Source organism: Suricata suricatta, chromosome 6 (genome assembly GCF_006229205.1).
Source record: "Suricata suricatta isolate VVHF042 chromosome 6, meerkat_22Aug2017_6uvM2_HiC, whole genome shotgun sequence".
Taxonomy (NCBI): Eukaryota; Metazoa; Chordata; class Mammalia; order Carnivora; family Herpestidae; genus Suricata; species Suricata suricatta.
In genome coordinates this window covers 147,422,386-147,445,514 of record NC_043705.1, presented here as the reverse complement: position 1 = coordinate 147,445,514, position 23,129 = coordinate 147,422,386, and the positions used below count along the sequence as shown (strand labels likewise).

Here is a 23,129-nt window from a genome sequence, read left to right as displayed (position 1 = left end):
TACAATTTGCTAATATTTTGTTGAGGAGTTTTGCATCTGTATTCAAGAGAGATATTGGTCTATAGTTTTCTTGTATATTAAAATAACGCTGGCCACACAGAATGAGTTAGGACGTATTCTCTCTGTATGTCTTCTGGAAGAGATTATGGAGAATTGGTATCATTTTTGTCCTTTAAATGTTTGGTGGAATCCAGCAGTGAAGCCATCTGGACCTCGTTTCAGAGGGCTGTTAATTATTGATTCAATGTCTTTAAAATATATGTCCATTCAGACGGTCCATTTCTCTTTGTGTGAATTTTGGCAGATTGCACGTTTCCAAGAAGTGGTCTGATTAGGTTATAACCTTGCGCCGGTGCTCGGCGTCACTCAGCATCAGGGAAGGGCAGGTCCAGACCTGACTGAGGTGCCGCCTCACGCCGGTCAGAGCGGCTGAAGTGGACAAGTCAGGAGACTGCGGACGCTGGCGAGGCTGCGGAGAGACGGGCCCCCTCCTGCACGGCTGGTGGGGGTGTGCACTGGTGCGGCCGCTCTGGGAAGCAGTGCGGAGGCTCCTCAGAGCACTAGCCGTAGAACTCCCCTCTGACCCGGCAGTAGCACCGTGTTCATTCCTGTTTTCTTTGTTCCTGTTCTTCTGCTTTGTTTCCTCCTCTTGTGCTTCTGAACGAGCATGTTCTGCCACTCCATCGTCTCGTTTGTTAGCATCTCAGTTGTACTTAATTTTTACCTTTTCTTAACGGTTGCCCTGGAGTACGAAGCCGACTCCGCAGCTCATCCAGATCCTCTTTATGTAACTCTGCGCTGCTTCCCGGCGGCGGTGGGACTACCTCCCACTAACAGAACACTCGGACCTCCACCTTCCTGTCCCTTGGATCGGTGCCGTCATCGATTTCATTGACGCATAAGCTGTAAGTGCGTGTAATACATGGGCATCTATAATCAGATGCTACGTTGTTGCTGGTACTTCAGACTGTCATCTGTTAGATCAGTGCTCTACTTTTTTCTTCAATGTTTATTTTTGAGAGAGAGAGACAGAGACAAAGTGTGAGTGGGGAGGGGCAGAGAGAGAAGGACACACAGAATCTGAAGCGGACTCCAGGCTCCGAGCTGTCAGCACAGAACCTGACATGGGGCTCGAACCCACGAACTGTGAGATCACGACCTGAGCCTCAGTCAGATGCTCAACTGACTGAGCCCCCCGCCCCCCTCCGTGGCCCAGTGCTCTTCCTTTCTATGTGGATCTGAGTCTCCACCCTGCACCATTCTTTTCTCTAAAGAACTTCTCCGAACATTTCTCATCAGGGCAGGCCTGCTGGCAGCACATGCAGTTCCTGTCGGTCGGGGGAGGTCTTCGTCCCCCGCTGTGGAAGGGCGAGCTCGCGGGTTACCGGGTTCTGGGGCCGTAGCGCCTTCTCTCAGCGGGTTCAGCGGGTCACTCCTGGCCACCGGCGCAGTTTCTGAGGGGTGCCAGATACGGTTCCTTCCTCTCCTCCTCTGCGCACAAGTGCTTTTCCCTTTGCCTTACTTCAGCCTTTTTTTTTCCTTTTTCTTTGATTTTCTTTTTTAGTTTGAATATGATCTTTCTTGATGTAAATTTTTGGTTGTTTACTCTGCCAATGTTCTCTGAGCTTCCTGGATCTGTGATTTGGTGTCCAACATTGATTTACAGAAATTTTCAGACTTTAAATATGTTCTTTGTTCCTTTTTTCTCCTTCTGATGTTCTCACAAAGCGTATGTTACACCTTGTGTGGTTTGTCCTCATTTCTTGAGTATTCTCGTCTGGGTGTTTTCAGTATTTTTCTCTCTGTGTTTTTCAGTTTTGGAGGATTCTGTTGAGCTCTCCTTGGGCTCAGACACGCACCCTGGGCCATGTGCAGGCTGCTGATGAGCGCAGCAGAGGCGCCTGCATTTCCCTTGCAGCGCATTTGATCTTTAGTGTGTCCTTTTGATTCTCGCTTAGAAGTTCCATCTCTCTGCTTAAATTCCCCACATGTTCTTAAATGTGGTCTGCTTGTTTGATTCTTAGACTTCTTAGTATTATTCCTCATGGCTGTTTTAAAGCCTAGTCTGATGAGGTTGGCAATTCTGCTATATCTGAGTTCTAATGCTTACTCTTTCTTTAAAAAAATTTTTTTTAATGTTCATTTATTTTTGAGAGAGAGACAGACAGACAGAGCACAAGTTGGGGAGGGGCAGAGAGAGAGGGAGACATGGAATCCAAAGCAGGCTCCAGGCTCCGAGCTCTAGGACAGAGCCCAATGTGGGGATCGAACCCACAAACTGTGAGATCATGACCTGAGCCCAAGTTGGTCACTTAACCAACCGACTGAGCCACCCAGGCGCCTCATAATGCTTACTCTTCTTTTTCAAGATTGTTTGGCCATTTGGCATCCCTTGAGGTCCCAGAGGCATTTTATGTTGTGTTTTTTCTCTTTCTGTAAAAGACGTCATTAGGATTTTGATAGGTATTGCACTGGTTCTGCAGGTTGCTTTGGGGAGTAGTGACACTTTAACAACAAAAAAATCTTCCAGTCCATGAAGATGGGGTGTGTTTCCACTTATTTATGTCTTTAATTTCTTCCAGCAATATTCTATATTTTACCTGTCCTTGACAATCTCAAGACTGAACTGTTACGGAATTTAGAGCTCAGAGGGCCTAGCAGATGACCTGGTGCAGCCTCGTGATCCAGAGGTGCTGTGGAGAGCCCCGCGGCAGGAGTGTGCCGGGTTTCTGGGCGGACCAGAAGGAGAACCTAGTCCCCTTCCCTCTGCGTGAGGTGGAAAACTCTCAGGAGTAGAAAATAATGAAGAGTACTGGCTTCGTAGAGTATGATCAGCTGTCATAAAATCAGTGTTCAGAGTAGGAGATGATCATCGTGGAGAGATTCCGGAAGCTGCCTCTGTGAGAAATGGATTCCCTATGTGCGTGCTCACCTCTGTGTGGCGGGCCACCGTCGGCAGGATGTCGTATCCAAAACACCTCATGTTCAGTCAGTGTGGAGACATTTTCACTTACTGTAAAAAGATTTCGAACACCATTCCCTTTAACTTTTTTGATCAAACGCATCACGTGGTAGATAGGCTAGGAAGAGAGCACACGTGGGGTTTCAGAACAGGAGCTTTCTGGAACTGTCATTCTTGGACAGACCCTACTGGGGTGTTGGGATGGCATAGTGACGTCACATGCCCTTCTTTTCCTCCCCCACCGTCCCGGGGAGCCCCGCGCTGACCTCTGTAGTGGACGCACCCAGAGCCGCTTTCCGTGGGCACCGGCGCCTCCCCGCTGGCGCGGCGCCCGCCTTCCTTCCACGCGGGCCGCGATGCCGGCTTGCCCGACGGCACTGAGTGTGCTTTTCCTTGCAGACCGCGCCGCTCCAGGGCCGTGCGCGCCGACCCCTCAGCCAAGAAGTGCCTGGTCATGGACGCCGATGATGAGGCGGTCCTGAACCTCATTGCCGAGTGCGAGTGGGGCTTGAGCAGCCCTCCCGGGAGCGCAGGCTCCGGCCAGCGGGGGCGAGAGGCCGACCGCCCTGGTTCCCAAGGTAGGCCGCTACTCCGCCGCAGAGGCCCAGCGGGCCGGCCTGCTCCGGGGTGCTGGTGAGTACTGGCTTCCAGACACGCAGCTGCACCTTCTAGAAAGCTCACCTTTAAGTACAGAATCTTCATGAAGGTTCTGTGAACTGGTGAATCCCAGTAGTGTGGATTATAGACTTCTGACAGAAAATACCGGTGTAATTGAGTGTGTTGTTCTACAGCGTGGGTATTGGAATTGTGTCCTCTCGGATTGATGGCAACTACACAGGAGACAAAAGGTCAAAGTAGACAAACAGGTAAAGTGTCCTGTGGTTGGTGAGACGGCCGTCCGTCCGTGCCGCAGGGGTGCCGTGCCGCAGGGGGCGTCCCCTCAGCTGAGGAGATGCTGGGCGCTCGGGCTGCCAGGTCTGGAACTTAGGGGTGTGGCAGAGTCTCCGCAGCACACGAACTTCAAGGGCTTGCGTGGGGCCTCGGGTTTGCGCCAGGGCTTGTGGATTGCCTGTGGCTCCGTTTCTTCCTCTGTCCGGAGTTTCTGAGAGCTTGCCGTGGAGACAGCAGTGGGTTGAGGCATCAGCGGGGCTGAGGTCCCGGGAGTCGCCTGCTGGCACGAGGACATCTACCCGCTGGGCGTCCTCGCCGGCTCCGTGTTGTCAGTCTTTCCAGTGCTGGCCCCTCGGGTTCTGACGAGCTCTTTCCTGAGCACCCGGGATGACTAGGCCTCCACGGGCCGCTTGTCTGCAAGACGCTTCTGTTCGAGTCTCTCCCCACCCATTTTCCCCTTCTGGGTGTTAGGTCCTGACGGCTCTTGCTCCGTGGGGTTTTTCATGCAAGCCCTTTCTCACGTGCAGGTACGCAGACCCCCGTTCCGAGGCTTGCCGTTTGTTTGCCTCGCCGTGCTCAGAAGAGCAGAAGTCCCCAGTGGGGTCTGGTTGTCAGTTCAGTTCTTTACGAGGTCTGTGCTTCCTGGTGTCCTGAAGAGAAATCTTTGTTTGCCCTGTGCCGGGAAGAGGCCGTCTTCTCACCCGTAACGGTGGCACGCGTGCGGACTCGGTCGACTTGAGTCTCTTTCTGGATTGTGGGCAGCATTCTGTTGGTGGCCGAGTCTTTGTACCAGTACCGGCCGGGAGCAAGTGCTGAGGTCACCGGCTGTGGCCCCTGCTGCCGCCACTGCGGGCTTGGCTGCTCAGTCAGCGTCCTCTTATTTAATTGTGCGCTTGACAGCTGTCATACACTATCGGAAGGCTAAGATGCCATTCCTAATGAAATTAAACTTTTAAAATGTTTTTTAATAAAATAGAATCCAGACACCTGATGAGTCCTCAGCCAATGCAGTACCAGTGTGGGGGATCCGCCAAGAAAGACCACGAGACGAGGAAAAGCAGCTCTCGAGGGTGTGCTCCGGAAAGGAGGCTGCAGAACCAGTACGGTGGGGAGGTCCCGCCGCAGTGCGGGCCACACGCCCGCTTTGCCCCCCACCCAGGTGAGCGGTGTCCTGTGGCATCGGTCAGCTCCTCACCAGGTGTGTGTGTGTTCCCCGTGTGCTGTCACTGAGATCCCTCCTCCTGTCGTCAGTGTATCTGTGCCTTGGTGGAGCTCTCTGGGCTGTCTTAGGGAAGAATCCCAGACCCTGAAACGTACAGTGGGTCCGTGTTGTAGCGTTGAGTCCCTAGGTACTTGGTGCTTTTCTCCACACGTCCACATTTTCTGAATACAAGGGTGCAGGTTAGGACAGTAGCTACATTTTAAAAACTAAAATGAGGGCACCTGGGTGGCTCAGTCGGTTAAGTGTCCACCTTTTGATTTAGGTCAGGTCACGATCCCAGGGCCATGGGATCAAGCCCCATATCAGACTCTGCACTGAGCCTGCAGCCTGTTTGGGATTCTCTCCCTCCCTCCCCCTCTGCCCTGCCTGTGCTCTCACTCTCTCAAAAAAAAAAAAAAGATAAAGAAAATTAAATAAAAAGTGAATTGGGAGTATTGTATGCATGTGTGTGGCAAAGTTGTCAGAAAGCCTCCCAGCAGGAGCAGATCTAGCACGTGCCTAGGCCTTGCTCGTGGGGCCTTTGGAAGCGGGTAGGTTGTGCTGGCTTGCCTGTGGCCACTGCGGACAGAGTGTGGCCGGCCAGCTGCCTCCCCCGTGCCCCGAGACCTCACAGTGGCAGTGTGGGGTGCACAGGACCCCCACATCGTCGGGGCTCATCACTTACCTGTCTCCACAAAGACACCGCGTGTGCTCGATGCTCAGCCGTCTTCATCACTGTGTGGTCCCCAGGGAGTTCCCCAGAGTGGCCACAGAAAGGCTGCCACAACGGAGCAATGAGGTTTCACGTCTGCCTCGTCCCGATGCCCCCAAAGTTTGCGTTGACCACACTGCTCTGTTGTGCCCCTCCCCTCCCCACCATGTATGTGGATGCCATGTATGTCGTATGTTATGCGTGTGTGTGCATCTTTGTGTGAGCACACATCTGTATGTACATGCATAATTCGGGATGTATACACATATGTGTGCACATGCACTGTCACCCATCTTTCTGGAACCTTGAAGGAAGGTGTCCTGTCGCTCCTAACCATTCTAGTGTGGTTCCCTAAAAGCAAGGACACTTGCCTGGATAATGAGAATTTAACGCTCCAGGACGGGACATGAACGTTGCCACAGACCTGCCACTTACCCCACAGGCCCTGTTCATGTTCACTAAATGTCCCATTGATGTTTTTCTTTTCTGGTCCAGGATTTTGTGCAGGTGCACAGAGCATCTCTAATTGTCACATCGCATCAGACTCCTGCAACCCAGCACAGTTTCTCAGTCTTGCCCTCTTCCGCATGCCTGAGGCACTCAGACTTGACTCTACCCCCACTGTGGCAGGCTCTGCTGATTCCTGGTGGCCAGACTCCACCGTGGGCTCATGCCGCGGCCGTGGGCTGGGAGGGGAGAAGGAAGAACACAGGTCACGGGTCGGGGTGCGGTGGCACGGCAGCACTTGGGCTGTGTCTGTCCGGGGGGCAGGGGTGGGGTGAGTGGGCCGTAGAGGGTGCACGGGAGGATCTGTCCTAGAGGCTATGGCAGACCAGTCCCAGCAAGAGGCAGCGTTCTGGCAGACCTGGTGATGGTCAGCAATGGACGTGGGGCTCAGGGAGCAGGGGTGCCGATGGCCTCGACCCGGCAGCTCGATGCCTGTTGTCTACTCAGGTCATGAGCACTTGGGCACAGGTTTGCCAGGGAAGTCTTCAGTTTGGTGAGCCCGAGGAGCCGTGCGAGAGCGCAGCAGCAAGAGCCCAGAGGGGAGGCCCAGGCTGGAGGGTGGCCTGGGGAGCTGGGCTGGTGTGCAGAGGCCAGAGTCCAGGCAGAGCTCAGTGCTGTGGTGCCTCAAGGCAGCAGCGGGGACGGGATGCAGTGCACAGGGGCCTGAGGCGCCTCCTCCCCATGCCAGGCAGTGCTTGGTGTGAGCCCACGTCAAGGACGTGGCCCGGTGGCCGTGAGGCCATGTCATTTGGGTCAGGGAGGGTCTCAGGTACTGATACGTTAGCAGAGTCCGCTATAGGAACAAATTGTTAAGTCCTCTGTAACTCCCCAATTCTAAGCTTTTACTCACTTCTCTTTGTCATATGTGATTTCGTCAAGAACATAGTAGCTGGCTGATTGATTTGTTAAAGTTATTAGCTCAGTTTTATCCCTTTTCGGTGGATTTTCCATATTTGTGTGTGCATGTGCACGTACACACACATGCATGCACACATTTGCACACACGCATGCATGCATGCATACAACACCTTTTTAAATTACAGTATTGTCACTGAAGCCAGAGAACTTGGTCTGCTAAGGGCTCTGTTCTGCCCTCCTTTACAGATTCCACAGACACTGAGGAGTCCACCCTTTCTCAGAGGTCAAGTTTGTCAGCACAAAAGATGTTAAATCCATTGCCCAATCCTGAAAAATATATGAAGCGAAGAATGCCTGGCGGGAGATTCCAGGCACCTGCAGACCAGGAGTGTCTGAGCGGCCTGGCAAGGCCCAGCGTGCCCTTGAGCCCCAAGGAGAGTCTGGGCAGGCAGAGTGGCTTGGAGGGCAGGAGCGAAAGGACCTTTTCTCGCTCAGCGGTGTCGGAGCTCGAAGAGGAGAGGCCCCACAGCGTGAGTGGCACTGGGGAGGTGAGTGGGAGAGCTAAGCAGGACGGGACGGAGGGGTGGCGGCTCCCAGGCCCTGCTGTGCTCCCTCACCCTCCCCTGTGCTCACCGACCCCCCATTGGAGAGCCTTCCACACATGCTTCTCCCCTGCCTTTGCTTCCTCGTGGTCTGTTGGAAATCTACTCCCAGGCTTCACGCCACTTCCCACCACACTCCGTGCTTGGAGGCTGGAATGTGGGCGCAGTTGAGGGGCAGTTGTGCTGTGCTTTCTGGCAAGGGTGCTTGTCTTAGAAGCCAGAGTCCATCATCGTGGCCAGAGAGCCACCGATGGCACTGTTGTGAGGGTGCCCTGAACGTGCATCCTGTGGTTTTTCCAAGGGACCTGCCCTGGGTAGGGACCGAGAGTTCTACCACCCTCCGAGTGACCCAGAGCCACGTGGGTGACGACTCTATTGCCTTTGCAATGGCTTTGCTGGAGATAGAGGCACAGAGTTGTGGGAGTTGGGGCAGACCTAGGGGAGGCACGGGCTGTGGCAAAGGGTCTGCCCTGTTGCTGGTGTGGCAGACAAGCCCAGGCAGTTGGGAGAGTGGGAGAGCGTCAAAGTGGAGGGGGTGTGGGGCCAGCAGAGAGAGGGAGTGCGGCAGGGGCAGGGACAAGGTGCTGCTTGGTTAGGGGAGTGATCTGGCCTCCTGTGGTCGGCCGGGAGTTGCAAACGGGGAAGAATATTAGGGAAGCTGTCACTTCACTGGTCAGACTCTGGCTGCTGGGCTGATTGTTACAGGGGCTGCAGTTGGGCCCCCTGGCTGATTGCCCTAGATGATAGGCTGGCTTCCGGGCCGGTCACCGCAGGGCGTGGGTCAGAGGGTCACTCTCACAAAGGATCCGGCCACTGTTTGTACGGCCAGTCTCCTCTCCTCTGATTGAGAAGGAAGAGAAATCGTGGAGAATTTGCTTCCCTGGAGGCCTGGCCTCGCTCACCAAGGACGGACGCCCCCGGGTGCGGAGCTTCGCCCAGAGAGCCCGTGTGCTCGCCGCGGGGCTGGCACCCCGCAGCCGTCGTCCTCTCTCAGAGGGCCCTGCCCTGTGCTCCTCAGGTAGGAGACAGAGGCCTGAGCGACCTCTGGGGACATGGGCTCTGTCCCCTGTGCCTGAGGACAAGTGTCCACATGGCTTGTGATGGAGGATGGAGACGTTGGTGCCTGAGGCTCACAGGTGTGCTCTTGCCCTTCGCCTTTTGGGGCAAGCAGCCAGGCCTGAGCATTTTCCCGCTGCCCCTTCCCCAGTATGGCCTTGGGCGGTGCGGTGCTGCTCGCCGGGCTTGCTCCCGGTGGGCCTGGGGTGGGCGATGGTGGCAGGAGGGAAGGGGCTGTCCCAGCCGAAGTGGCTCTCTCTGCCTCGCTCCTCTGAGGGTGTCTGGTTCTTCTGAAGTTCCTTACTAGAAAAGCCCCCTGGGTGTTAAGTAACGGCAGAGTGCTTTCTGCTTGGAGTCACTTCCTGAGGGCCTGAGACTAGCCTGTGTCCCAGCTCCGGCCACCCGCCCGGAGCCAGGTGCGAGCTTCCCCTCCCTGCCCGAGCCCCCAGGCGCTCGGAGAGCAGGCGGGGGGCAGCCGCCGGCCCCTTTCCTTGGTAATCCCTCAAAACTGATGAAGTAATTTCTACACCGGAGAAGGGAGACGTTGCTGTGCGTGCTGATGTGGCACTGGCGTGGCCAGGCCCCGGGTGCAGTCTTCATGGTTTGGTCTGGCCACTCTTGTGCCCACATCGTCCTGGCCTGACCTCTGTCGGGTCCAGCATGTGACTTCATACATTCGGGGCTTTCCGGGCACCAGTGACTGTTCGGGCCAAGACAGACTCAGTCCTGCAGCCTCCAGGAGTCCCCGTGCCTGGTTCAGGAGGGCCCAGTACAGGCCAGCATGGGACTGGAGTTCCCACAGCCTTAGAGCCTGGAGCCTTAGTGCTTAGACCCACTGTGCTGTGGGTCTCATGCCTGTCACACTTGGTGTGATGCCTACGAGCGTCTCCTTTAGTGGTGCCTCCTGGTATGAGGACATCACACGTCCAGGGGCTGGGAAGGGATTCCCCCATGTGCCACCCCGTGGCCTTGTGACGTTTGGACAGCCCCATCGTGCACACCGCTGCGGGACAAGGGCATCAGCATGACACATGCTGGTGGCAGAGGCTTTGCCTCCCACAGTAACCACTGATTTCGGTGTCTCCGTGTCATGGCTTTGCGTGGCAGGTGTCTCCCAAACTGTACTCGGCTCCGCCACCTGGGACAAAGGCTGCCCTGGAAGTGGCGCTCCTGGAGGCACTCCTTGACCTGGTGGACAGGTACTGGAGCGGCTGCAAGTCCCTGCATGGCAACCAGGTGTTCCGAGGTGAGTCGGGGGTTGTCTACTCAGCCCTGTACTCGGGCTGCTGGGCTTCGAGCCATGCACCTTGGCTGTCACTGTCCCCACTGCACTGCATGGAGCATCCTGATGGCCCTCTTGAAGCAGCGTGGGGCCTCCGTGGGCTGTGAGACACGAGGGGTGTCATGCAGGTGTGGCTATTGGTTTGCCTACTGGCACGCTCCATCGTCACCCAGCTCTGTTGGAGACGCTGTTCACAATTCTGGTTCTCGTTCTGTTCTCTGTGAAGGTTTGGAGAGAGAGCAAAGCTGAGCCATCTCTTTCCAACCTTCTGAACACGTGATCTTGTGTGCAGGGCCCTGGATTGGCTGAGCTTTCACCGAGAATGAGGCCCAGGAGGGTGGTCACTCCCCAGGGAGGACTTGGCTTTGCTTGTGCTTGTGCCTGGGTGCAGGAGCGCACTGGGCACCCTTCATCCAGGGAGTGAGGCGCCACATGTGCAGGCGGTCGCTGGGTCTTTGTTCCGCAGCCCAGGGTGTGGCCTGCAGTGTCTTGGTTGGGGCAAGAGCTTGCTTGTCTGTCCTGCAGACCCTGGGCCTTGCCTGGAGCTGAGCTCCGTGCTCAGTATTGTGGCGCTGGAGCTTCTAGAATCAGGACTCCCCAGGATGCTAGAGCCTCTGGATCACATAAATCTGACCCACTTGCTCCCGGACCAGGAGCAGGAGCAGGAGCAGGCAGTGCTGTGGGAGTGAGCGTGGCAGGCCACGGGGGCATCCGGGCACACTGTCCGGTCGTGGCCTTCTCTTCGGGGACACTTTGTTTTAGAGGAAAACTCTTTTCCTGTCTCTTTCCACCGCCCGTCCCATCCGTGACCGGCCGGGTGTGCAGTCACCAGAGGGAGGTGGTTGGCGGTGGCGTCCGGGTCCTTTCACCAGCTGAGGTGTGTAGTTTGTGTTACGCAAGACGTATTGTTTTGTTTATTCTTCATCCTTTCAGCATAAATGCCATAATACCATTTTATTTTTACTCCTAGTTCAGGCAAAACATATTTTATCATCGTTGCAAGAATTTACAGCAACTCAGGACAGTTCAGCAATTGTGAGTGACGAAATCAGTTACCTCACTCTGGAAAATAGATCTTTGCAAAAGCACCTGGCTGAGCAGCAGCAGCAGCAGCACGTGCAGATGAGCGAGGCGGAGGCGGAGCTCGGCAGCGCGCGGAAGGAGGTGGTGAGCAGGCCCCTCGCTCTCTCTGTTCATCCACACGTGGGCTGGAGGCTCGTCTGACTTCCCTCGTGAGGGGAGCATTTCCTTCCGGCCGTCATCAGGCCACAGGGGCAGGGCTCCCCTCCCCCGCCGGCCTCCCCTCCCCCCCCCAGATGCCAGCTGGCCCCCGGGCCCCGCCGCATGGTTCCTGAGCCCTGCACAGCAGGGGGGTGTGGATGACAGCATCCTGTTCTAGCCCAGATGCCCTAGCCCTTCCTCTCCTGCACAACTGCTCTCTCTTCTTTGAGGCGCTGAGTGGGAAAGAGAGTACAGATGAAGCTGGGCTTGTGGAGTTTTTGTGGCCCTGGTGCTCCCTGGCCCAGGCTCCCCAACCACTGGGGCCACAGGTGAGAGAGGCTCCAGTTAGCTGGGTGACTCCAGGGTCCCTGCTGCTGTCCTGCCTGCATCAGCCAGCACAGGACCACCATGTGCTACTGGACCGGAAGAAATCTGTCCACCAGGTGGCGCCCAAGGGCAAGTAGAGCCGGCACCTCTTCCTCCGGGCACCCGAGCCCGAGACTCCTGACTTCCTCCCGGACTCCAAGCCCGAGACTTCCTAACATCGTCGTGTAAGACTGTCACACACAAATGCCTGTATTAAAAAAGAAGAAAGATCTCAACGACCCAGCTTTACACCTCAAGAAACTAGGAAAAGAAGAGCAAACTAAGCCCAAAGTTAGCAGGAGAAAAGAAAGAAATTGTAAACATCAGAGCAGAAATAAATCAAATAGAGAATTAGAAAAATAATAGGAAAAAAGTACCAGAACTGAGTTGAGTTTTTGAAAAAATATGCACGATCCATAAACTGTTAGCTGGATTACAAAAATGAGAGAAGACTCAAATCACACATAAAGGAGGAGACATCACAATGAATGCCTCAGGAATAAAAGGGGCCATCAGGACTGTTACAAGTGCTCTTATGTGAGCACACTGGATAACCTAGAAGAAATGGGTCAGTTCCTAGAAACATGCAGCCTGCCAAGACTGTGTCAAGAAGAAATAAAGCCCAAACAGACCAATAACAAATAAGGAAATTGAGCAATAATAAAAAAAGAACCTCCCAACAACAACAAAAAAACCAGGACCAGATGACTTCATGGCTTAATTTTACTGCGTATTTACAGAAGAATTAATACTCTTTCTTAAACTCTTCCAGAAAATAAGAGTAAATACTTTAATACTCATTTATGAACCCAATATCATCCTGATACCAAAAACACCACAAGAAAAGAAAACTACAGGCTATTATCACTGATGAACAGAATTTAAAAATTTGCAATGAAATACTAGGAAATCAAGTTCAAGAAACAAAGAAGTATACACCATGACTAAGTGGGATTGCCCCCTGGAATGCAAGGTTGGTTTAACATATGCTAATTAAAACACCACACAAACAGATTGAAGATCAAAACCACAGTCATCTCAACAGATGGGGGAAAAGCATTTGACTTAATTCAACATCCATTCATTATAAAAAGTCTCAACAAAATAGCTACACAAGAAAATTTTCTCAACACAATAAATTTATGATAAGGCCACAGCTAAAATCATGATCAGTGGGAGAAAACCAAAAGCTTGCTTTCTAAGCCAAGATCTACTACAGGACACATGTAGGACATGCATGTCCCTGCATTCGCATGAGGACTGCTCAGTATAAACCTGGAAGTAGTAGCAAGAGTAGGCAGGAAAAGGAGACATCCAGATTGGAAAGGAAGAAGTAAGAGTGTCTGTTTGTTTGCAGAGGACAGGGTTATATGTGTAAAAAGTCCTAAAGACGCAGAACAACAAAAACCTATTAGAACTAATCAATTTAGTAAAGTTGCAAGACATAAAATCAGTATAACAAGTCAGCTGTGTTTCTTCACACCAACAATGATCTGAAAAGGAAATGAAAAAAGATCCCATTTATGATTGCATCAAAAAGGATAAAATACCTAAGAATACATTTAACCAAGAAGGTTAAACATCTAAACACTGAAAACGATAAGACATGGATGAATGAATGGAGGGACATCCTATGTTCATGGATTAGGAGATTAAAAGTGTTAAAAACTCCACCCTACTGAAATTAATCTACAGATTCAGTGCAATCTTTATAAAAATTCCAATGGCATTTTTCACAGAACTAAAAAAATTTTTAATTTGTATAATTATTTTTCTTAAAATTTATATTCTTTTTCTAGTTCCACAAAAAATAAACCCTAGTAGCCAAACCCCTATGGAGAAGAAACAAAGTTGGAGGCATCACACTCCATGATTTCACATTATATTATGAAGGGAGCTATGGTAATCAAAGCAGTATGGTGTTGACCAAAAAATAGACACACAGATCAATGGACCAGAATGGAGACCCCAGAAATAAATCCAGGCATACCACCTAATTTTTGACAAGGCTGCCAAGAATACACGACGGGGAAAGGACAGTCTCTTCAGTAAATGGTGCTGGGAAGACTGGACAGCCTCCTGCAAGAGATGCAGCCAGACCCTTAACGCCATACATAGAAGTCAATTCAGAATGAACTGAAGATTTAAATGTAAGACTGGAAACTATAGAACTTCTAGAAAAAACAACAGAGGAAAGGCCCTTAGGTAGGGTCTTGGTGATGATTTCTTGGATTTGACACCAAAATACAGGCAACAAAAGCAGAAATCCACAAGTGGCACTCCATCAAACTCAGGAGCTCCTGCACAGCAAAGGAAGCCGTCAGCACAGTGAGAAGGCAGCCTGTGGACTGGGAGAGAATGTTTGCAAACCGTCTGTTTCATAATGGGTTAAAATCTAGAATGTAGAAAGAAATACTACAGCTCCATAGCAAAAAGAGAACCCAACTAAGAAATGGGCAGAGGATCTGAATAGACATTCCTCCAAGGAAGACATCCAAACGGCCAACAGATACGTGGGAAGACACGCAGCATCACTCATCATCAGGGAAACGCAGATTCAAAGCTGCACGGCAAGGTCATCACACCTGTCAGAAACGGTTATAATCAGAAAGACAAAACATGTTGGTGAGGATGTGGAGAAAAGGGAACCTTGTGCGCTGTCAGAGGGAATACCAACTGGCGCAGCGACCGTGGAAGACAGGATGAAGGTTCCCCCAAATTAAAATAGGTCTGCGGTACGATCCAGCAATCCCACTCTCAGACCTGTGCCCGCAGGAGAGGGCAGTCAGCAGTGCCTCTGAGAGCAGTCGGCACTCCCGTGCTCACAGCGGCGGCATCCACTGTCGCAGAAACATGGGAAGCCGAACTAGCCACTGATGGATGAGCAGATGCGGACAGTGTGTATCTGGGCCACGGATACCAGCCAGCCGTTAAAAGAAGGAAGTCTTGCTGTCCTGACAATGCAGAGGGACCTGCAGGGCGGTGTGCCTGTGAGCAGACAGCAAGGGAAAGCTGCCTGATCCTACTTCTCCGTCTGAGTCTAAGGGTTGGATACACAGAAACAGAATGGAAGGTGGTCACCAGGGGCGGGCAGGTGGGCAGTGGGGGTGGCGGTAAGGGGACACTGGCCTTGGCTGCGGCTGTGTAAGGTGACTAGGTGGGGCCCACAGTTACCGTACTGCAGAGTCTGGAAGTTTGCTATGAAAATAGCTGTGATGTGCTCACCAAAAAGCGTTAACTCTGTGAGGAGAAGCTACGGTAATTAACTTGACTGTGGTAGCCATGTCACCATGTAGGTGTGTACCAAGTACACACCTCAAATACATACGATTTTTACTCCAAAACGTCATGTGGAATGCCTGGGAGGCTCAGTCACTTCAACGTCTGACTCTGGATCTCAGCTCGGGTCATCTCACAGCTTGTGAGACTGAGCCCCGTGTGGGCGGCCAGTGCACCGCCTGCTGGGATTCTCCCCTTCTCTCTCTGCCTCTCTCGTTTGTTCTCACACTTTCTTGCGCTCTCTTTCTCAAAATAAATACACTTAACTAAATAAGTATGTATGTGCCTGTGTATCTAAGTGAATAAAATGTCTGCCATGCATTCAGCCAGGTGAAGTGTTTACCTTGCTCATCATTATGGTGAGTTCTCAGGGGGCTCTTGTAAAACGTCAGTACTAACAGGTCGTGTCATGTGGTTGGGAGTGTGCTCTGCAACATAGTAGCCGTTATTCCCGCGAGTTACTTAGCCCTCTGTTGTGTGATTCATTGCTGCTACGAAGCCACCCCAGACGGTGGGCGGCACCTTCAGCGGCAAGCATCCATCTGTTGTCGACATCTGTGGGTGGGGAATCCCAGAGCAGCTGAGCTGTTCACCTGACTCAGGGTCTTGCCCTCACCTGGTCAGTTAGGGCCACAGTCTCCTCTGAAGGCCTGATGGAGGCAGGCGTCCCCCGCAGGGCTCGCCCACGGGCAGCCTTGGCTCTGTGCACGTGGGCTTGTCTTCAGGCTGCCTGAGGCCCTCTCAGGGCCAGAGAGCGGCAGGGTTATTTGTCACCTGCTCTTGGGGGTCCCTGCTGGGGACCCAGTCAGCAGGCCCACCCTCGTGAGGCAGCAGGAGTACCCTCGGGCCGTCTTGGCAGCTGCCCACCCAGTCTCTGTGTCAGCCATGTCTTCCGGAAGATGGGACTGGGAGTAGCCACAGGACGGCTGGGAGATGGGTCCCTGGAACGTCTGATACTGTCTTTATGAGAGGCTGCCATTTCAGAGATCCCACACAAAGCTTTACTTTTAGAGAAAAGGATTTTTAAAATAATGAATTGATATTTGTGGCCTCTGGTCTTTAGATACACTGTGGGCATGTATGTGTGCACCCAAGGGGTGACTGCATCCAGAAAGGACGAGCCCCATGACCTTGAGCCATGATCACTGTGTCGAACGTCATTTTTGTTGGACAGTGTTGACCCTGTAGGACACAGCATGGCTGGGTAACCATGGAAACAAAGGACCATGGCTTTTGGATTTGGTTCAGATGAATAGGTAGAGCCCCGTCCCTTTACAGCACTGAGTTTGGGACCAGTGGACTCCAGACAGGCCCCAGACTTCCGCTCTGCAGCGATGCAGTCTGACGTGGAAGACGTGCACGCAAGTGCGACATCTTCCCCTCCGTGGACGGTCTGACCCTGTTCTACGGGGTGACCTTGGACAGGGGCAGTGAGAGGCCCTGCTTGGACAACCAGTCTGGAACCATCTGGCAGCCCGAGAGCCTTGCTCAGTGCCTTCTGAGATCTACCCCATTGATCCCATCCCAGAGGAGGGAGGCATGGTCAGTGGAGCTCCGTCAGGAGGCCTGTGGCGGGTCAGCCAGGAGCTGCTTCTCACAGAGGAAGTCAGCTGTCCCTGAAGGGCCCGCTGTTGACCCTGGTTCCCTCCGTGGTGTGAAGACGCTGGTTCTGTGTCATGTCTCCTCCAACGCCCAGGAGACCAGTATCAGCAGAAGCCCCGCCCCCGAGCCGTCCAGCCTGGGGTGTGGCCGGTCCCTGCTCCTGCTGCAGCCTCCTGTCAGACCGTTAGCACCAGGGCCCGGCCCCTGCCCTTTCGGAACGTACCACGTGTTCAGGAGACAGGCCATCGGCCATGTAACGGTTTCTGTACCGCCTGGAGTGGACGTGCACACGGAGGGACCAGTGCACCGGCTGGGCTGGCTGGGCCGGCAGCGCGGAAACCGAACATAGCGCTGTCCTGAAAGGGCCCCTGTCATTTGAGACAGACGCTCGCTCCGCTGGTGGGGGTGTGTGTGCTGGATTCTCGAGGCAAGGTGGCCTTGCTGGGCCTTGTGCCCCCAGCTCTCACAGTGGCCTCGGTCCCCTCCCTCCCCTTTAATGTCCCAGGGCATGCTGGGCATCGCCTCCATCTCCGGGAGTGTGAGAGGAGCCCACCCCGTCTGCAGCTCCCGCCTGCGCTGGGATGGCAGGAGTCAGTGGGGCTCCTGCTTGGGGCAGCGCAGAGCCCTTGCCCAAGAAGTGAGGCCAGAGGGGCCACTTGGGGCTGGCGGGCTGCCCCGCCCTTGTTCCTGCTCCTTGAGAAGAGAGAGGGGCCAGGCTGCGGTCAGCATGGGGCCTTCCTGGAGGAGACAGGGCTCCGGCAGCCAGCACATCTCCCCTCCCGCTGAAGCACGCCCTCACGAGGGACGCCGGGGACACCACCTGCCCCCTCCGGAACCGTGCCACCCCTTTCTGTCCCCTTGGAAGGACACTGTGCTGCTCAGCTGAGGGCAACAGTGATTTCTGTTGTTCGCATTGTGATTTCTTGGGTATGAGATGTAAGAGAAAACTAATGTCTGGGGATTTCAAAAGGTTTAATTTTCTATATACATTTTGCTGAATTCGACTCCTCTGTTTTAAGTGTGGTGTTCTGTGCCCTTAGGATGACTTGAGGCAGCGCCTGGATAAATCTCTGGAGGAGAACAGTAGCTTAAAGGCTCTTTTGTGCAGCATGAAAAAAGAAGTAAAAAATGCAGACACTGCAGCTACCTTAAATTTGCAGATTGCTGGTGAGTTTGTGGTTTATTTGGTGACATTATTTGGTGAAGTGTTAAGGGTTCACTTGTGGGATGACTTCAAGTTGGGTAAACACTGTAAAATGTTGTGAGGGCTGAGAGACGCTCCCACCCGCCCCAAGCAGGTCCCCAGAAGCCCGGGGACGTGGCCTGTGTTGGTGGCAGGGCCGTGGCCTGGGGAGCCCCCGGCCCACCTCCCTGAGCGAGCACGTGGTCTCTCTTCCGGGCAGAGCGGTGCTTGTTCTTCTTTGTCCCCGTTTCTTCCAGAGCCAGGTCACTTTCCTTCCCCTCTCTTCACTCTATTTCTGTTTTTCCATTTTCACAAAAGTGCACTCAGTATTTCAAGGTCAGATTCTGGGGTTTTGACGAGGGGCTGGTGGTTGTGTGCATCTTCTGTGAATCTCCTCTGCGTGTAGACCGCAAGGTCGCTTGGAAGTTTTAACTGCCCTGAGGACTGGCCCACTGAGGCCTCCAGGGGTCCAAAACCTTTTCTAAAAGGGCCACGGAGCAGATGATTCCGGGCTTCAGCCCACCCCAGGCCCTCCCTGTGGGCGTGGTCCCGGGAGCGCAGCCCCAGACCAGACCCGCGCTCTGGGCAGGCGCCTTGGCGATGCACCTCCTGAAGTCTATTCTGTTGTGTTTATTGGGCTGTTTCGTGGGTTTGCTATAGTCTGCTCTTGAATTTTCATTTAAAAACCTTCCCCTTTCCCCGTTTCCTGGGATGCCCTTGTCCTGTTCTACTGGCTCGGCCTTCATTCCTCAGGAGGCGCTCCTCTGCTGCGAGCTCGCGCCTGAGGTGGGCCGCCTGCAGCCATTCCCGGTTCAGAGTTGTTCTCCCATTTCTCGTATCAGTTTTTTTAAAGGTCATTTATTTATTTTGAGAGAGAGACAGCGCGGGTTGGGGAGGGGGACAGAGAATCCCCAGCAGGCTCCACGGTGCCAGCACACAGCTCAGTGTGGGGCTCGAACTCACAAATCGTGAGGTTATGACCTGAGCCAAAACCAAGAGTGTGATACTTAACCGACTGAGCTCTCCAGGCGCCCCTCTTGTCTCATTTCTTTCTGGTCTTCCGCTCATCCTGAGATACCTGGTCACAGTTTTGACGCGTCACCCTGTGGCTTCCTTTGTCCAGGGCAACAGCTTCCTGTGGGCTTTGCCCCCAGCGCTCCGTGCTGTCCATGTGCACATGGAGTTCATGCTCTCAGTGTCCGGGGGTGCAGCAGGCGGCGTTTCAAACTGCATAGAGAAATTCAGCAGCCCTCTGGGGGACCCCCAGGCCCTGTTCTCTCTCCCGCTTGCCTCTGGCGTCCTCTCCTGGACGACCTGGGCCCCTCACCAGCCATTCCTCTGTGGTACAGCCCTGCCCTGGAGGGGACTGGGCAGGTCTGCCTTGAGGGGCCAGGGTTGCTCCAGACCCTTGAGGCCACGCGGGACCCCCTGGTCTGACCTCACCGGAGGAGGCCGGACCTCTCGTGTCAGCTGTGGGTCCTCAGTCGCCCTGCAGGGGTTTCTTGTGAAAGTAGGGGACACTTGGCCGCTGCCCCCTGCCGACCGCTGCTCCCCTCCCACAGATGTGGAGCCGGCTGAGCTCGTGGCTCTCGTGCTTGGGTCTTGCGGCCGCCGTGCCACCAGGTGCTGAAAGGTTGTCTGTGCGGCTCTGGTCTTGGCATCTAGTTACTCTTGGTGCTAGACTGCTACGGGGATTCTGGGGATGCTGAAACCTCGCCTTCACTGGCCTCTTCCCAGAATCCCTTTCACTCACCTCCGGTGGCAGTGCAGGTGGGTGTTGATCCTGACTGGTGTAGTCTCGTTGTAGTGCTTTCGGGATCATTTGCCTCTGCTGTGGGGCCCTGTTATCCGTGTGCTCTGTCCCTGTTCCCACACCTTCCTGCTCTGGCTTTCCTGTTGTCTCTGGTCTGTGTAGTTCTACAGCCACATGTCTGTGTGTGGATTTATTTGGATCCTGGTTTTGGGGATTGGGAGCCAAGAAATGATCTATTTCTTCTCCTCGCAAGTTGGAAGCCCAGAGACAGGAGTCACGTAGATGGAATCCAAACCCACACTATGTCATTGATGGGACCAGAGGACACAGGGCCTCCCGGAGGGCAGAGCTTGCTGCCTGTGGGAGAGGCGATCCTGGAGGCCCCTTCCTGCCAGCACGTGGATCAGTGGAGAGAGCCTCCGGCTGGCGCCAGGCCCACCTCTGTCTCCACTCTCCGCCTTCCTTGCGGGATGTGGTTCTTCGGGGGTCTGGACGGCAGAGGCCCAAGGCTTTAATCCCAAAGTGATTTTTGAGTTGCTCACAGAAACCGACCTTTTCCAAGCCCTATGCTTTGCCTATACATATGGCTTGCCTGTATCCAATCCAGCTTAAACTCTTGAGCTATTTTCGTTTTCAAATTTGAGTGACTCTCACTAAATGATGCTACTTTTTTCTCCTTCAGGACTTCAAACGAGTGTGAAGAGGCTCTCTGACGAGATCGTGGAGTTGAAGCAGCACCTGGAGCACTACGACAGGATTCAGGAGCTCACCCAGATGCTGCAGGAGAGCCACAGGTGCCCGCCGGGCGCGCGCGGGGGCGGGGCCGGCTCCACCCGGCGTGTTCCTGCCCGGTCTGCCCACGCGCCCGAGGGCTATCAAGGCGGGACCTCAGTTTCCATCCAGAGAATCGTGTGCTGGGAAGCGGGGCGGGGAGGAGGTGTGCCGCTCGCTGGGTGGCGTGAGGGGCGCTCTGTGGAGTTGCAAGGCGTGACCCCAGCTCGCCCCTACTCCCTCGCCTCCGGCTGAGCCCACAGCCTCCCCCAGGCCTGACTACCGCGCGGCCCTCGGTGGAGCCAGGCTGTGCCCTCCCCGGGGGTCGGCGGGCTCACCCCAAGCACCAGTTACAGAGGGGAAGGGGCTCCTGAGAGATGAGCCGGAGCAGAGATGGAGCAGCCGCAGGAGGGCAGAAGGTGGCCGTCACGGGTGCAGGGAGGGGCCAGGCGACGCAGCATGGCTCCCATAACCCGGTGGGTCCCCGTCTGTGGCACGACGGGCTCCATTTGGAGAGGGCTGCCATGCTTCGGGTGGGAGTGGGGCCCTGCCTGGCTGCTGGCTGTTCCCCCGACACAGGCAGACGGCTGGTGCCTGCTGTGAGGAGGTCTGTCGTTGGGGGCACGTGTCTGTGGGAAGACGGCCTGCGTCCATCCACCCCGGTCCCTGCTGACTGGGGCGTGAGGGCAGTCCGCGGGCGACCAAGTGGGCAGCACGGTGCCGCTTCTTTCCTGAAGTCCTTCGAAGGACGACAGTGGTCAGATGTGAGTGACGGTCTTCCGTTACACCGTCACGTGTCAGAATTATTCAGGGAGCCCCTTCACATTGGACCAGGGGTTAGAAATCTGTCAGTCTTTGGATCTTTTCTGGAATTAGAACATTGTTCTGCTAGCTGTGAAGATGATGATGGTTTTCTTAAAAAAAAAGGAAAAAAAAGGTGTGGCTGGAGAGAGGCGCCTCACTCCTATTTGCTCGTCCGTCCAGGGTGCTGAGCGGCACCACACGTGGCATGGTGACCAAGGGCTCGGGTCAGAGGTAGCATCGTGCCATCTGGAGGCGAGGGGCAGATGGTGGGAGCCAAGTGCGAGATAGGAGGGGGTTGGCTGCGGGGAGGGGACAGGGGTCGGTTGGGCCCAGGCCAGGTGAGGGAGGATGCTGCTGGAGAGGGGGCTGCAGGCTGGACCCCGGGGCGGGCAGAGAGGGTGGGGGCTCAGGTGTCCTCCCACCCTTCCTCTCCTCCAGCTCCCTGGTCGGCACCAATGAGCACCTCCTGCAGGAGCTGAGCCAGGTGCGGGCGCAGCACAAGGCCGAGGTGGAGCAGCTGCACTGGAGCTACCAGGAGCTCAAGAAGACGCTGGGCCTGTTCCCGCAGGGCAGCGCCGGGCCTCAGAGGCTGCTGGGCCCCGGCACCCTCGCGCCCACCCCCGGCCTCTGCTAGGCCCCCGCACGGCCACCCCCGGCCTCTGCTGGGGCTCGCGGCCTGTGCATCTGTGTTGCTTAGGAAACCTAGTGAAATGTGGAAGCTCTTTGCAACCCGGTACCTGTGTGGTGAAGGCTGTGCCTCCTGTTGGTGATTAGCTGAAGTGTTTTGAAACGCATTCCGGTCCTGTAGCTCGATTTTCTAAAACACCCTGGACAGACGGGCTCAGTCTGCCTGTGATCGAGGCTCCATCCGGGCAGCCCCGGGAGAGATGCTGACCCGGACCGTCCCTCCGACCCCAGCACGCTGCTGCTGCTTCCTGAGACACGACGGGACTGGCAAAAATTAAAAGGGGGGATTAATCCAAGCCCTTCACGTGTTTTGAAACAAGACATATTGATGTTTTTTGAGACCAACATCATTAATTTTCCATGAAATACCTTGAAATAAAGTGTAGTATTTTTCTTCCTAAAGGAAGAGAGCAGGATGTGATCATTAAATAATTTTGTGTGGCAAGAGACCTTTTTTAGCTGACATATTCTAAAAAGGGACTTTTTATAAATTGCGACTGGGTTTTCCTCACTGAATTCTTTCACAGAGGAAGCTAAGCACCATGGTTCCTGAGCAGGCGCACGTAAGCTCCAAGCCCGTTTGGGGAAACATGAAAACCCTGCTCTGCGGTGTCACTCCGTCACAGTGGAAGTATTTCCCCGGCGCTCTCTGGCTTACAGCGCGCTCCTGAGAATGAGGGCGGTCGTGAGCGAAACACTGGATTCTGAGTTTGGGAATTTCCGACCTTATGTAAATACTTGCTTTCTTGGTAAAACGGTGCCCCGTTAAGGGAGGGAGAAGGGCAGGCGAGCCTGCAGAGGCCTGCCCCATGCCGGCCACACACCCGTCGGGCTCTGCCACTGGGGGTCAGGGGTCGGGCGTTTCCCTTGGGAGGCGGCCTCCCCACGTCCCTCCCTGTCTGGTCAGGGCTGTGTCCTGCGGCGCCAGTTTCTGTAACTTAGCAGGAAAACGTGTCGAAGCAAATGCGGTTTTTGCGGGGGAGTGTGATTTTCATCATCATGTCATCTTTTTATTTACTGAAAATATTTTAGCATTAATCCATTTTAGGCTTGTTGAAAATGATCACCATGTGTTACTTTATGTTCCTCTTGTTTGGGTTTCGTTGAGCTTCTTACCTGTGAGTCTGTAACTTTCATCAAATCTGGAGAAGTTTTGGCCACCGCTTCTTCCACATGGTTATTTGAGCCAGCTTCTCTCCTCCCCCGCCCTCCCCGGCCCAGTTACCCTCAGACCACTTGGGAGCGTCCCCACGGGTCCCCAGGCTTCGGGTCTGTTTTCCCATCTTTTGTTCTTGGCCTCCACTTAGGTAAGTTTTGCTGCCTTGTCACAGGCCTCTTCTGCACTTAGGCCTGGGTAGATAGTGGCTTTCTAACTTCGGAAATTACATATGT

At 54.4% G+C, this 23,129-nt stretch overlaps 1 protein-coding gene across 1 annotated transcript in view; it reads left to right on the top strand.

Moving 5' to 3' along the window:
* CEP72 (centrosomal protein 72) overlaps window positions 1–22,166 on the top strand; it is a 34,476-nt gene extending 12,310 nt beyond the window's left edge. Inside the window, exons 5-12 of the mRNA XM_029941121.1 lie at window positions 3,362–3,540; window positions 4,830–5,012; window positions 7,378–7,679; window positions 9,897–10,035; window positions 11,042–11,238; window positions 17,580–17,706; window positions 20,158–20,269; window positions 21,489–22,166. Coding sequence (XP_029796981.1) covers window positions 3,362–3,540; window positions 4,830–5,012; window positions 7,378–7,679; window positions 9,897–10,035; window positions 11,042–11,238; window positions 17,580–17,706; window positions 20,158–20,269; window positions 21,489–21,684 — 1,435 coding nt within the window. The 3' untranslated portion in view covers window positions 21,685–22,166. The remainder of the gene's footprint in view (window positions 1–3,361; window positions 3,541–4,829; window positions 5,013–7,377; window positions 7,680–9,896; window positions 10,036–11,041; window positions 11,239–17,579; window positions 17,707–20,157; window positions 20,270–21,488) is intronic.
* The last annotated feature ends 963 nt before the right edge of the window (window positions 22,167–23,129 follow it).